This window comes from Lemur catta, chromosome 3 (assembly GCF_020740605.2).
Source record: "Lemur catta isolate mLemCat1 chromosome 3, mLemCat1.pri, whole genome shotgun sequence".
In the NCBI taxonomy this organism is placed as follows: domain Eukaryota; kingdom Metazoa; phylum Chordata; class Mammalia; order Primates; family Lemuridae; genus Lemur; species Lemur catta.
The window spans coordinates 46,665,836-46,681,625 of NC_059130.1; the positions used below are offsets into that span (position 1 = coordinate 46,665,836).

Below are 15,790 nucleotides of genomic sequence, written 5' to 3' on the forward strand. Positions count from 1 at the left end.
TAATCCTAGCACTCTGGGAGGCCGAGGCGGGAGGATCACTCGAGGTCAGGAGTTCGAGACCAGCCTGAGCAAGAGCGAGACCCCATCTCTACTAAAAAATAGAAAGAAATGATCTGGACGGCTAAAAATATATAGAAAAAACTAGCCAGGCATGGTGGCGCATGCCTGTAGTCCCAGCTACTTGGGAGGCTGAGGCAGAAGGATTGCTTAAGCCCAGGAGTTTGAGGTTGCTGTGAGCTGGGCTGACACCACAGCACTCTAGCCTGGGCAACAGAGTGAGACTCTGTCTCAAAAATAAAATAAAATAAAATAAAATAAAATAAAATAAAATAAAATAAAATGCAGATGTTTCTTTCCAGTTATAAAAAGTTATAAATGAAACTTTACATGACAACTTATAAATGTCTAATTCCATCAATCTAATTGTAACAAACATAATATCTCCAAAATGTCCTAGGTAAAATCTTAGAAACACTATCAGTTTTATGAGTGAACATGCCAAATTAAACCTCAAGCATAGTTATTTATAACAATTTGAATAAAAAACCAAAATATAATTCTTTATAGCAATTAAACATTTTCGTGTTTAAATAAAAGTCTCAAATTAATGATTCCTCATGAGTAATTCTTCAGCTTAAAATACTATGTAAAAATTCAAGAATACAGGTATGCTCTAATTATCAAAAGAATAAAACCAGTTTTTTAAGAACAGTAAAAGAAAACAGGTTTCTATGTTCACAATTTCTGTATTCTTGATGACCAAGTAGTCTAGATAAATATATTGTGGAATATCTGTTTATTTGGATTATAGACATCTGTTTGGTTAAACAGTAACTTTTTATAACCAATCATATGCAGAGAAGCAAGGGACTTACTAAAATACATTTACCCAGCACCAAAAGGATATGTTTGCAATCTTCCTACCCAAAATGATAAACATTAGATAACACTGGGCTATATTCAGCAGCTTGGATAAGGCTAATGGAATAAACAAAGAGATTGAGGCCTTAGATCTAAATATGAAAAAATTAATAAAAGTTACAGCTTTTCACTGACCTAATTACTTTGGTAATCTTTCAAAATTAATATCTATGCCTTCTTTCATAGTTAATTATACAAATGTCAATATTTATCAATAATAAAATACATGACACAAATTGGTTTTTCTAATTCAACACACACACACACACATACTCTTCAAAGAAATCTAGATGAGACAGCAACTTAAGGTACTTTCCAACCCCACCACACTTGGTAAACAAATACCTAAGCAAGGATGAGGCAAGAGTATGATTTAACCTCTTCTGATCTAAAGCCTGCTACTTACCAAATACCATGTAGAACAACTATAAATGTTCTTCACTACAGGAAAACCCCAAAATAAAAAATCTATTCCTGAAATTAATATTTTAGGTGCTATTATTCACTTTACCATAGGATTCTTCAGTCTACGAAAGATTCACTAGATTTGTTTTAAATAGATAATTCTCCTGGTGCATTTAAAGTATAATTTGACTTGAAAGCATGAATTTTTACAACTTCTAAGAAATACATCTATGTCTCTATTATAATGGTCACAAATATATATTTCAGTCCAAACACTGAAAAATATTTGTCCTACTTACGATTGTAATAAAACTATAGGTAAGAGAGAAAAGACAGTCTTTGAGGTTGACAGTTACAAGATTGATTTCCTTTATCAAGATATGTTTTCTAAGACTACACAGAGAAACAATTTTGAAGCTCAATTCAACATTCATTCAAACATTTGTTGAGCATTTTTTAATATATCAAGGACTACAACTCGCCGTCTCACACAAAATAATAAAAAGCACTCTCTCTGTGCTTTTCAGGAGTCCAAAGGTAAGTGGAAAGGACAGACAAGGGTAACAATAATGGCACCGAATTCATGTACACCACTGACTCTGTGCTAGGCACTACTCTAGTCCGGGCAACTCATTTAATCCTCACAGCAACCCTATCAGGTAGTTGTTATCATCTACATTTTACCCATTAAAGAAAAAGATGCATTAAACTTTAAGTGCTATAATACAAGTACATAAGAAGTATAATGGTGGCACAAAGACCATTATGAAATTTTAAGAAGACAGAACAACAATGTCTTTTTTCAATTCATTTTAAAAGTGCCTCCTTTATATTTGCTTAACTTCTAAAACAATAAGTGTTGACAGTATAGCTGTGTTACATTAATGCAAATATGCTGTAAGGGTTGGTACTTTATGAGCTTATAAAGTAAATCTTTCAATTACTTGACTTAAGTTGACATGCCATTTGACGTCACAGCATAATCAAACTCTAGATTATTAATTTAGATTTGCTTTTGAGAGAAACAGTGTAGTGGAGGGAAAGCGCAGTGTCTCATATGGATGATTGCTTCAGCTCTGCAGCAATAGCTGTGGGTGTGGGGGAGGGGGCAGGGGGGAACAGGGGGAGAGCCACGGGGGAGGGTAAACATTTAGGGGACCAGTCTGACAATCCAGACCAGTGAATACCTGTGCTGATATAATAGCAAGGGGCAAAAATACAGTGCACATTTGCAGATAGTATTCCAGGGCTAAAGACACAATGATTTGGGTTCAGCAGCACATACATGGTTATTGAAACTTGGAAACAGGTGCACTCAACCATGGAAAGTGTGTATAACAGGAAATCACGAGGCACTAGAGAACAGCAGCATATCAGGGTGGGCAAAGGAAAAGAAAGGACTTGTGGGGGAGACTGAGAAAGATGGACAGACACGAAGGGGAGAAATGCAAGAGACAGTGCCTTATGAGTTAGGGATGAAAGTGAATTAGAGAGTGGCCACAGAGCAAATCAAGTAGGACGAAGACCAAGCACAGCCACTTGGTTTTGCTAATTCCTGTGTTAGCAGGATCAGTTTCAGTAGAGATCAGACCATAATTAGAGTCAAGACTGCTCTCTAAGGAAGTTTGGAGATAAAAGAAACAGAGACCAAACAATAATTAAAGAGGAGGAAAAAACCCACAGGGAATTGCTTAGGACAGGGTGGACCTCAAAACGTTGTATAGACTTAACCAACAAGATCTCTGAACCAGCAATGGATAGAATGTGTTTGTAGTTGTGGGAACACTGTGGGTCCCTCCACTATTGCAGTTGCAGTGGCCAGGAAGTAATTTTGTTTCCTTAAACTTGTGGCCTTTGAATGGTGTAATCAATTCTACAGGATGGCTCCAAGGGAATTCTTCTAATAGTTCTTGTAATAGTCAAATCATCGTGGGAGGTACACCTCCATAATTGTTCTAAGTGGTGAGGACATGCCCACACACTTGCATTCTGGGGCTTGCATGACCCAAATCCTATAGCAAGAATTCCCATTTTTCCAGTTCCATAATCCATGAAAAAGAAGGCAGACCAAGCAGCATCCAGATTACATTCTATTAATAATCTGCTATACAAATTCTAATCCAAAGCAACACCTTGAAACATCGTACTTTGGCATTCAACATCATCAGCTCCTGCTGTTGACCTGAGGTGACTGACTGGGTGAGAGATGGGAGCCCTAATAAACGTTACTGGTTCTAAAGGTACATGGTAAAGGGCAATGGTCAGGAGTCTACGCCACCTGGTCAGTCTGACAATTTACTTATGCAACGAAGGACGGTATAGTCAACCTGGAGACTGTCCCCAGGCATACATTAAACTAAATTAATGATACATGCAAACCTAGGCTTAGATTACATATCTAGCAACCATGCTGCAAATAACTGATTTAAGAAAAACCTCACTCTTGCAGCACAGATTAGCCGGTGATGAAAGAAAGAAACGTCATTTCAAGAAGTTGTCCACCATAGTAAATTTGTCTCCTGGGGAGTATTATGCAAAATCAGAATAGATTCTTAATTAACATATCTTAGTCACTTTCCACTGAAAACAGATCACATAAAATATCTTGAAATGTGCAATACTCCTGTTTTTAGTATTCATTCACTCATTTATTCACTAGTTCTTTCATTCCAAAACATTTAATGCCTATTACAAATGTACCGAGCTACTAGATTATTTATTCAAACAAAGAGGAATAAGACGCAGATCCTGCCTGAAAGTACCCACAGAGTACAGGGAAGACACGGATGTGCAAACACAGTATCATGCCAGGCTGCATGACAAGAGCTTCCAGAGAACTGAGAAGGACTGTCAGCTGTGTAAACACAGTGGACCAGAAAGAGGAGCTCACAAGCAGGAGGAAGCAAGAACATGCCCACAGACACAAAAGCATGAAGAAGCACCGCCATCCGGGAAGCTTGCACGGATGTGGGTAGGAGGAGGAAGTGGGAAAGGACAAGAGTGGAGAGGAGGGACAAGGCCATGTAAAGAGGGCCTTTTGTGCTATGGAGAGGAGTCTGCATTTCCTCCACACTTTTAGTCAGTGTGGAGCCCATGAAGGACTTAAAATGGGAGTGATATAATCAGACTTAATTTTTAAAACCTACACTCTGATAGTAATGTGAAGACTTGAACAAAGAGGCCCAAGATTCAAGAAAGACCCAATCCCAGGAATCCAGAACGGACCAGGGCTTTCTCACAAACAGTTCCCAGATGTACTGCATTGTATGTAATGTGGCAACAATCATGGGAAATCACTTTCTAGAATAGAAATGCTCTTTTCCCAAAAGGGCATCCTTTAGGTGAAGATAGCAATAACGATGACCTGTGAATTGCTACAATGTCTGAGGAGCAGAATATTCCACATTCAGCCTGTCGTGGATCAGTGAGAAATTCTGTGTAGACAATTAATTTGATAAGCATGACAATGGGGCTTGTGGCAAGAGTTAAACATGATAACTTCTGCAGAATGAGCCACAAGAACATATGGATTCTATCGTATCAGGTGACAAGAGCAAAGGCTACAACCCTACATACGGAGAGATGAAATTACTAGTAGCCTCCTGGAAAAAAAATTTGACCTAGCAAATACACTGAGCAAATAGGAGGCACTTAACGTCTGTTCAATAAATGAACTGAAAAGTTGTAAGCATGAGGCCATAAGGAATGTAATGTGGCTTCTTGACTCATATAACAACTGTTCATCTGTGCACCATTATTTCTGTAAAACAAAGCTTCCCAACCAGTGTGACCAGATGGAGTTGCCTGGGCAAGACTTGGGTAGCCAGAATCCCCAGGCCAGTCGCCAACAGCTTTGAGCTATAATCACAGGGTATTGAGTAAATATTATCATTTTCTCTTGGCACCATGAAGAAAGAAACAAAAGGAAGCCCTGTGCAGTAACTCCACTCTCAAGCAGGCAGTAACTGGTGCTGTCATCAGGCAAGTGGTCACCAAGTGCGGCTCTAACTTTCATCAAGAAGGCTATGGTAATGAAGTGGCCCAGGTTTGGCAGTGTGTAAAAGCACAGGGTCAAGGCAACAACAGCTTGACATTCGGAAAATATCTTCATACTGACAAAACTACCTCACAGAAAGTTGGGGGTTTCCCCTCCCACAAAAAAGGAATGCTTTATTGGGGAAAGAAGATAATGGCAGATAGAAAATAGCTCAGAGAAAGAAGTCAAAGTAATTTCTCAGTTTTGAAGTAGTTTTTGAACTTTAAATTCCATTTAATCTCCAAGAGGGTATTTAAGGCAGCGCCTTGAAATTGCATGGGCCAAGTTTTGAATGGGGTAACAAATGTAAGCCACAGTGATGAAGCACCCCCAAATGCTGCCACTGAAGCACCATTTCTCTGCATTTCTGCCCCCACCCCCAACTAACAGCAGGGTACTGCTACAGGTTAACACTTCCTCTGTGCTTTTCTGTGAGTTCATCTGTATATGGCCAACATAGGGACACCATCAAAAATGGCAAGCCTTCTGGCAAACAGTAGAAAGCCTCTCAGGGACAACTAAAATAACCAACTAAAGACATAACTTCAAATTCTTCAACTAAAATAACCAACTAAAGACATAACTTCAAATTCTCTCTGATGAATAATGACTGCTTAAGAGTAGCATCATTAATGATTGCTGGTGTTTAGGCAAGGTATTGTTTGATAAGGACAGTCACCCTGCCAAAAAGAGGGGGAAAAAAAGTTGACTAAAGGCAAACTCTATATATGGGTGCTACTTCAAGGTCTTTCAAGGATAATATTATCCTACACTAGCGTTAACCACTAAATTTTATTACTGGAGAGTGTACAGTTCCTCACACATCCATAGGTACATAATTTAATTGCATGCTCAAGTTCTCTCACCTTCATTATTTCTCCCTAGGACAAAAGGTCTATTTTTATTCTTCTGAACTGATCAATGGCTAGATTTCAAAGGAGTGGCTGTTTTCTTAGTTTTCAGATTCTTTGAAAATACCTTAAGAAATCTATTGGGAAAATACAAATGTTTTGACACTGATTCCCAGAGGAAGCTTTTGGACCAGTACCTTGTAGTTACTTTTCTGAACCTTCCCAGCATAGCTGCCAGAATTATATATCTGTTTGATAAGTGCAATGTGAGGAACTGCACAATTCCACAACAGCTTGGCAAAGGACCCGGAAAGACCACATTTTGGAAGATACTTTTGTAAGATGGAAGCCAAGGCCTGGTGTTGTTTATCAAAACTTAGTAGGCCATTTGCAAGTTACATGAAAATAAAGCAAGAGCCTGAGGCTTGCCCAAGCCTTCTAAATATGACAGGGCCTCGAAATTAACCCTCATGTGAACAATTATATCATATGAAGCAAGGATATGTAACCTGTTCTGCCTCTCCTAGGCTTCATGTCCCTCTGACGGACATGAGTACATTGTATATTGATTCTTGCAGAATCTGTACTCTAGCTACATGTGGCTACTGTGTCTTGAAAAGTGGTTAGTCCAAATTAAGCTATGCCATAGTATAAACTACACATTGGGTTTCAAAGGCTAAATTCAGAGGGGAAAAAAGTGTAAAATACCTCACTAATAATCTTTACATTGATTACATGTTGAAATGACATTTTAGATATATGGTATTAAGTAAAATATATTATTAATATTAATTTCATCATTCCTTTTTAGTTTTTCTAAATGTGGCTACTAGAGTATTTAAGACATATATATGAGACTCTCATATTTCTATTAAACAGTGCTGCTTTAGACCCTTGAATTCTAGGAGGAAGATAGATACAACCTTTTGCAGAATGAGCAGAGGTATCTGTAGACTTTATACAAGCATTTCCCATGTTCTGCTGACCTCATCATTAGTAGCATTTATAAGTAGCATTCTTATCATAAGATTCCCATTTAATCTCACATACAGATACAGCCTTATTGGTTTAGGCTTTTTCTTGAGCCATATTATATATTAAGTGTATTTAGTAAAAAAGTGCCTTTGAAAAGCAGCATCCTGAACATCCCCTAATCCTCTAAGGCTTACATTCTCACCAATTGCTGTCAACAATCAAATTTTACTTTGAAAACTATAATACCTTCCTTGGAATATCGACTTTGTTGGAGCTAATGAAATGTATGAATTCGGCTATTCCACAAGCCCACGAGGCAAATAGCAAGAGAAGTTATGACAGCAAATGACTAGGCTCATGGATTGTCAGAAAAGAGTTCCTTTATGTATTCATTTATTCCTTAAACAAACATTTATGAAATCCCTACCAACTGCCAATCACACTTTTATTGCAGATTTCTATTCTATAGGCTTTATAATAGAACAGATAAATCATTCTCAAAAAAGAAGTTGACAGAAAACTTTTCAAATGTTCATCAAAATTGACTGTTCCCTCTTGACACCTGGGTCATTATCATTGTCAATTCAGGTGAACGTACGACCACATTCTTCCAGATTTTTGCTTGTTTGGTTGGTTGTTTTCCAAGAATGAAATTATATTGTCTGCTTCAGGTTTTTCAGCAGCCTTTTCAACTAACCCTCAGCAGCACCATTAAAGTAGAGAGAGAGAGGGTGAGAGAGAGAGAAGTGAAGGAATAAATAAAATGTCAACTATTTTTTTCTCTTTAGTGTGGTGTTTGTTTCTTCCTCTCTATCACTCACCCTGGATCTCTCCCTTAACTGAAATGGCTTTAGTGTTTTACCATATATTTTTCTCCATGCTCATATACACAGGGCAGAGATCCAAGTTTTGGAAGACCCTGAAACTTATCTAATTTGGGGGCTTACTTTAAAAATACAAAATTATTAACACAAAATTAGGTATATGACCTTAACAGGTGCCCATGCAAGTGCACAGGGGTTGGAGGGAATCTCTAAAATTTAAGTTTCATTAGCTTCAAAGTAAATCACCTCTGGTCATATAATACAGACACATACCTACATGTATGGAATGAGGATATTGTTTGTTTTATTAAAAAGGGATTATAAGCACTCTTCTGCATCTTTTCTTTTCGACAATACATTATAGAAATCATTCCAAGACAAGTGCTATAGTTCAATTCATTTTTTTGAATGACTACATAACATGACATTATTTATATATACTACACATTATCCAACCTTCTCCCTTATAAGTGCATATTCCCTTTGTTTCTAGTTTTTTGGAGAAAGGGTTCTTCTGCCACTACTAAAAATGCCACCAAAAAATGCTTTTATGGTATAAAACAGAGAACCCTCTTTGGTGATTATTAATAAATTGCACTAAATTTGTTAATTTGGGGGGGAAATAGCAGTTTTATGATGTTAAGACTTTCTATCCAAGAACACAGTATATGTTTTTCCATTTGGTCATAACTCCATGCCTAGGGAATTTATAATCTAATAAGGAAACTAAAGTTTGTACACAAATAGCCATGATGTAAGAAAAATGGAAAGTACAAACTGCAACACATAAAATTGAGGGGGAGGGAATACTTCAGAGGAGACCTGATCTGTGTAGAGTTTGAATACACACAGAGTGGAGGAGAGAAAAGGTTAAAGGAGACAGGGATCCAGGAGAAAGCAAGCTCAGCCAGGGCACAGAGATAATTCAGAAAACAGTCAATAAGTAGCTCGCAGGGGCTGGAACACACAGTGTGTACAGGGAAGAAACAGGAGAGGCTGAAAAGCAGGCTGGAGATCATCACAGCTAAGAATGCCAGGACAGGGGAGTTTATCCTCATTTTAGCAGGGCAAGGGGAGCAAAAGGCTGTTTGGGGGCCAAGAACAAGACAAGATGAGAGCTCTGTTTTAAGATCACTCAGTCAAGTGTGTGCCAGACAGGCTGGGAGGAGAGGGGACAGTGCTGGGGTAAAGAACGGTTATAATATACAGTCCACAGGAGAAGGTGTGAGACCTGAGCCAGGGGAAAGGAAGTAAGAAAGAGTGGAAAGAGGAGATATAATACATCCTGTGGTACCAGCAACACGAATTCAAATGCTCACTAGATCAGGGAGGAAAAGAAAGTGATGTTTCTAGTCTTGAGCCTGAGTGAACAGTAGGATGGCAATGCCATTAACAAACAAAGCAGAAGACCACATTTGGGCAAAAGATGATCGGTTCCTTTTCAGATATGTTAAATTTAACATGTAAGCATGATATTCAAGTGGATATATCCTGGACTAGATCCCAAAATGTGAGGGCTGCCCTTGTCTTACTGAGGACAGTAATAAATCGCATTACTCATCTGGAGAAGCCCAACAGATGAGCTCATTTTCAGAGAATGTCGAGCCTACTCACATTCTACAGGCTTCTCATCTTTTAAGAAAAGTTAACTACTTCTAGACTCCTCCTTATACTACTCAGAAAGTGCTCTTCTTCAACATATCCTATGGCACAACTTAGCTTGGATACCCTTTGCATAAACCCTGCACTAGTGATCAGGCAAGAAGACTGTATTCGAAAACTTTCTAATGGTGCCATGGGAAAAAATTTCAGCCAACTTTTAGAACTAAGTAATTCAGCCACATTTCAAAATAAAATTTATAAAGTCAGCAATATGATAAGGCACAAATCCAGTTTTGTTTTAAATAAAACCTGAATTTTAAAATAAAAGTAGCATATAATTTAATTACCCAACTATACTTTTAAACTGTTTTCTCTTATAAACTCAAGGTACAAAGTGACTATCAATAAAAGTTTGATAAGAGAATAGATAGATAGATAGAATGTTCCCAAACTAAAATTTTGGTGACTCCTGGTTCAAAGGCAATAACCAAAGCTGAAAGGACAAAGCTGAAAGGACAAAGCTGACAACTATAGAAAACTCCAGGATGCTTTCCTTTAGCAGCCACTCACTTTGCAATACCTGAGCATGAAAGGGGAAAAAGGACATTAATAGGCATGAAATTATGTTTTGCAAAAAATTTAAAAGTACAAACCTCATAATGTTCGTATTCATCCACATCAAATGTCTCAAAGTCAAAAAATCCATGTTGTAATCCCTAAAAGCAGAATTTGAGTTAGCTTTTCCACACTAAATTGATAACATCTACAATATATTTCTGGAACTCCTACTTACAAAATGATCCTTACTGACCTAGAAGAGAAAGCTGGAACCTTTGATTTTTTAATGCATATCTAGCAATCATCTTATAACACCGGTAATATTGCCTTAAGACTGTCTTAGAAGTGAAACTGAATAAATACTTAGAATGACATGAAAATATGTTCCACAAAAGATGCCTCTTGAATTCTAATTTACATTAGTTTTACATGTAAAATTAATTATGTACATAAAATGGAATATAGCAAATTTATAGTTAAACCCCATTGGGAACTATACCTATGACAGAATATATCATAGTGATTAACATCTCAGATAGGAGAAGAAAAATCAGTTACTTTTAGGAGGTTTTATTTTCCTCTTATCATAATGAGATATTTGGAGAAAAAAAAAAAAAGATATTTTTACTTTTCTTTTTTCCTTCCCACCCCCAAATAGTTTTACCTAATAGCTACTTATTTGTTCCTAAAACTCTACCTTGGGAGAATTTGTTTCATGGTGAAACTTTCTGACAAAGTAAAAGTATAGCTGACTGCTCTTACAATTTAAAAGGAAGAACTGATATTTTTAACAACACAAAGAAAGACTTCATACTCCTTTTGTAACTAATGACTTAGAACTTTTAACAACTATCCCTTACTCAGATCTAATATTTTAAAGAGGACAAAGAGTCTTTTATTTTATAAAAGGTGAAGCTATACAGATTACAATAGAATATAAAACCACATGTACATTTAAAAGTTACATGATCATGTCATTAAAAATAGAAAAAGTAAGCCAAGCTCCAGCACATCTATCTTTGAAAACACTTTAGAGACCAGTGTTTTTTTCGAAACGTAGAACATGAACCATCTGCATCAGAAACACTTACGGTAACTTAGATTAAAAAAAACAGATTCCTGGGCCCCATCCCAGAACTATTAAGTCAGATTCTCTAGGGATATAATCCAGGATCAGCATTTTAGCATGTCTTCCCAGGTGATTCTTATACATGCCAAATTCTGACAACACTGGTTTAAACAACCCTTAGAGTAAGCAGAACAAATTATTTAAATTATTTCACCTTTAAAAAGAGAAAGAAAAAACAACCTAGTTAATCCATAGGCACCATTCTAGAGAAAACAGTGAGAAAAATAGATTCTGAAGGATCCACTTTTCTTTGTTTCTCTTTATTTTCAAAGTGTTTGTGTATGTCTCTGTGTATAGTAGTTCACATAACATATAAACTATGCTTATGATAATTTCAATGTATCAAAATCAGAAAAAATATGCTCCCTAAAAGGCAAAAATGTGGCCATACTCTATAAGCATTCTTAGAAGGGTACTACTCATTCCCATAAAAATAGGCCAGAACGTGGTGCCTTATGTAAGAGAATGGACATTCAGGAAATGTTTCAGTTGCTTAAAGACCTGTTAAACAATCTATCAGATCCTCTAAAATCTCATCTGTATTTGAGTAAAACCCCAACATTTGATGAAACAATAAGTTTACAGAAGACCTTATTTATAAACAAAGTCACACCTTTCCTCTACAACAGGAAGGATGTACATACCTATAGCAAGTTACTAGTTACCATAATAACAGGTAGGGATATCCCAATGTGAACTCTGTGAATTTCATAAGTGTTAAAAAGAAATGGCCGGTACCAGATGGTAGGAAAGGCAAAATAATAATGGTAACAATAAATAAATAATTTTTCCCCTCAGGCATATTTTCTAAGTGCTATAATTATGGATTATATGTTGGGTTATATCTCCATAAAATTTCTTAACTGGTATTACTGGAAGTGCATTTTGGTGATATCATTTGCAAGGGTAGGCTAGAGTATTTCCATTGTTTTTTAAGTGAAAAGAAAAATATTTGAAAACTATTTTAAAGTTTGAGAGGGTTTAAATTCATTTTAAAATGAAATATCAAAGTCAGAAACAACCATGCATAAAACAGGTAGCATATTTATCATACTGATTTTCTCAACTGAAAACATAGCAAAGTTGGTTTTATATTACATCAAATAAAAGAAATGAGCTACAACTGCTACCAATACTGTATTTCTAGTCCATGGTGACCCTTGCCAATGGGTTACATAATACACACATTCTTGAGGGATATCAAATCATGGCTATATGTTCAAGATGGAATTATGTAATTTGAGCCCTCACTAGAATTTACAGTATAGCTTGCATGACTTCTCAGATTGTAAATTAATGTTTCTAAAACATATTGCAAAAGCTCTCAAAAAAAAAAAATATATATATATATATATATATATATATATACTAAATAACTACACTTTGGTTCTCAATCTTTACAGTGCATCAAATCACCTGGAGGGACTGTTCAAACATATTGTAGGGCCCTAACCCCAGAGTTTTTGATTCAGTCGCTCTGGGGTGGGGACCAACTAACAGAGGAGAACAGTGGCTTAGATAACTTCCTGTCTTTCTCACACCAAGATCAAGCTTGATAATGAAGCTCAACAATGAAGCTGACAAGCAATGCCACAGGCACAGCAGCAGATGGAGGTGATAAATCTGTCCTAGAACATAATTAGTTTAAATGAGAAAGAAAGGCCCTTCTCTCCCTCCCCCTAGTTTGTCCTATTATCTGTATTTTACAAATCAGTCATCATTCAAGAAGTGAAAACCTTCTACTTACTGGCTCCCTTTTCTTCTCTCCTAAACACAAATAAGGATGTTGAGATTATTCCTTGTTCATATTTTTAAACTACTGTGTCAATTACAGCAAGGAGAACTATTACCTTTCTGATTCCCTGCAAACAGTCGAGGATGGTGAGACTGTAAGTGCAATTTCCAAACGAAGCATCCCTATAAACATAAATAAACTCAACATTAAAAACTTTGCATGTAGAACATTCAAATAATAAAATACCAAAGTCAGTTGGAAATGTGTTTGTTTGGCTTCACAGCTATCAACATGGCAAACTTATACATTATATCCTACTAGTGAACTACTCCTGCAGCTTAACTGAAACACTTCTGAAATTGCTTTAATCTAATAGGCAGAATTAATAAGAGAGCAGATTCACGAGCCTGGGCTCCAGGGTCAGACTGACTTGGTTCCACTTCCAGCCCCGCCAGGGACTGCCCAGGAACTTAAGCAAGTCATTTTACCTCTATAAGTCTTGGTTTCCTCATCTGTGAAATAAAGTTAATCATACTAGCTATCATTCATAGGGTTCTTGTCAGATTATATTAAGAAAATATGTAAAATCAGCTGAGAGTGGTGGCATGCATTTGTAGTCCCAGCAACTCAGGAGGCTGAGGCAGAAGGATCACTCTAGCCTAGAAGTTCAAGTTCAGCCTGGGCAACATAGCAAAACCTCATCTCTAAAAAAAAATTTTAATAAAAATAAATAAAATATGTAAAGTCCTTCATATTCCTGGCACATAGGAAACACTTAATAAATATTATAACCATTATTAACAGTGAGTTGAACTGTTTAAGTAAAACATTCATCATCACAAGAGGTATTCTAGCAGAGAAACAAACTCCTATCAGGAATATGGCAAATACAAGCATTAAAAGATAAGGGGACACTGTATGTAGGTCAACAGAACCCAGCAGGTGTTTTCATGGATTAAATGCCATGTCTCTCCTACCAAAAAAAAAAAAAAAAAAAAAACAATGTAGTCAAGCTTCTAAACAATCTCCTCTCAGAGTCACTAGGACCCACGAGAGCTTCTAATGCGTCATGAAGTGCTCGATCAAAAGGAGGGGGAACCCACTGCACTGAAAATTGAGTGCTTCATACTTTATTTAAGTTTTTAGACCAATTTAGCAGACCTGCTTTAGGCAACATGAAACTAAAGTATCAAGTTCAGGCCAGTTAAGCAAGAACTGGCACCAGAGCTTTAACACTAGCAATGTTCCAAGGTGTCCACGGCAAGAAACTTGACCCCAAGGCTCAGTCTCTCTGCCCAGCCCCCGCTGCTGACCTGCTGAGGCAAGGAGCAGAGCTGTCAGGCACCTGCCCCGGACAAAGTCAAATCAACTACATACACAACATCAGCCATCCAGGACAGTGTCAAAAGATGTTCTTTGGGGAGAACACAATCTTTAAGGGCTTTAACATATAATTAGCATAAAACAAAGCCTTTTATCACTAACCATCCAAGGTAACTTGGACCTAGGGCTGCTAAGCCATGAATTAAAATGTAATTTCATCATCACTGAGTTTCAACATCCTGATAGCCTAATATAAAAATAGCAAGTTAGCAAAGCAGCTTAACAGAAATGTTTCTTAAGTCCTGAAACTTCAAAGTTATTCCAGATATATGTCTGGTTTCAAGAGGAGGTTTTCTTGCTTTTGTGTTTGTTTTTAAATACCATCAAATTCGTGTGTCAGAAAAACACAAAATAGTCCCCTTTTCAAATATCTTGCAAAGATGTAAACCATATATTAGGAAGCAAATTTTAATGCACTATGCCAAAGAAAACAGTATCTGCGGATCTAAGATAAAATATTAGTTTATATAAATAACCACACATTCCCTTGCAGACACTTGACTTTTTGGGACAAAGGCTCAGAATCTTTGTGCCATGGACCCTTAGTGATCTGAAGAAGTCCGTGGACCCATTTTTTGAGAATAATGTTTTTAATGCACAAAATAAACTACACAGGATCAACAGAAAACTAATTCAATTCCATTTAAAGTTAGCAAAATATTTTAAAACAAATTTATGATATCCAATATGTACTTTTTAAATTAATATATAACAAGATCTAGTGGCAGTTCTAATAATCTACTATAATTTTGAGGAAGGAATGAGCATAAATAATATTTTAAGATATAATAACAACTTTAACATGATATAAAAATTTCTGTGATTTCTATTGTGACAAATTCACTTATATTGCTAATACTACTACAGTTTATATCCAACATTTATAATTGAATACTCTTACAAGTATTAGATAAGGTTAGTATTAATAAAGATATAATTGTTTTTCTCATCTAAATTCACTGACTCTGAATTCTCTCCACAAACCCTAGATTAAAAACTACTGCTTTAATTTTTTTAAAGGGGTTAAAAAATGCATTCGTATTTAAAAAGAGTAAAATCAAATTATGAGAAGTGCAGATACCCCTTATTCTTTCAAGTATATCTTCCCACCTCTGGACTCAGCCAAACAATGTCATAAATATGAGTTTCCTGAGAAAGCTCCAGACCTAGTCTTTCTGAATGTCTGCAAAGTATGGTGAGACTGTGATGACATCTCTTGTCCTATCACAGCCACAATTGTTACCAGTGACTGAAAAGAGAGCTCTGGTGACTTGGTGATCAAATCTGCTGGCCTGTAAAGCTAGGAGGGAGAGTTAATAAGCCATCTGACAGAATCAGGATACAAATCAGTCACAGCAGGCTGGAAAGATA

General features: G+C 36.6%; 1 protein-coding gene across 5 annotated transcripts in view; it reads right to left on the minus strand.

Annotated features, from left to right (window-relative positions):
• The window catches only part of CDC14A (cell division cycle 14A), a 159,163-nt gene that overhangs the window by 69,792 nt on the left and 73,581 nt on the right, over positions 1 to 15,790 (minus strand). For all 5 annotated transcript variants that reach the window (XM_045547439.1, XM_045547437.1, XM_045547436.1 and 2 more), the window contains 2 exons: positions 13,152 to 13,218; positions 10,268 to 10,330 (listed from right to left, as the gene is read on the minus strand). In XM_045547439.1, coding sequence (XP_045403395.1) covers positions 10,268 to 10,330; positions 13,152 to 13,218 — 130 coding nt within the window. The remainder of the gene's footprint in view (positions 1 to 10,267; positions 10,331 to 13,151; positions 13,219 to 15,790) is intronic.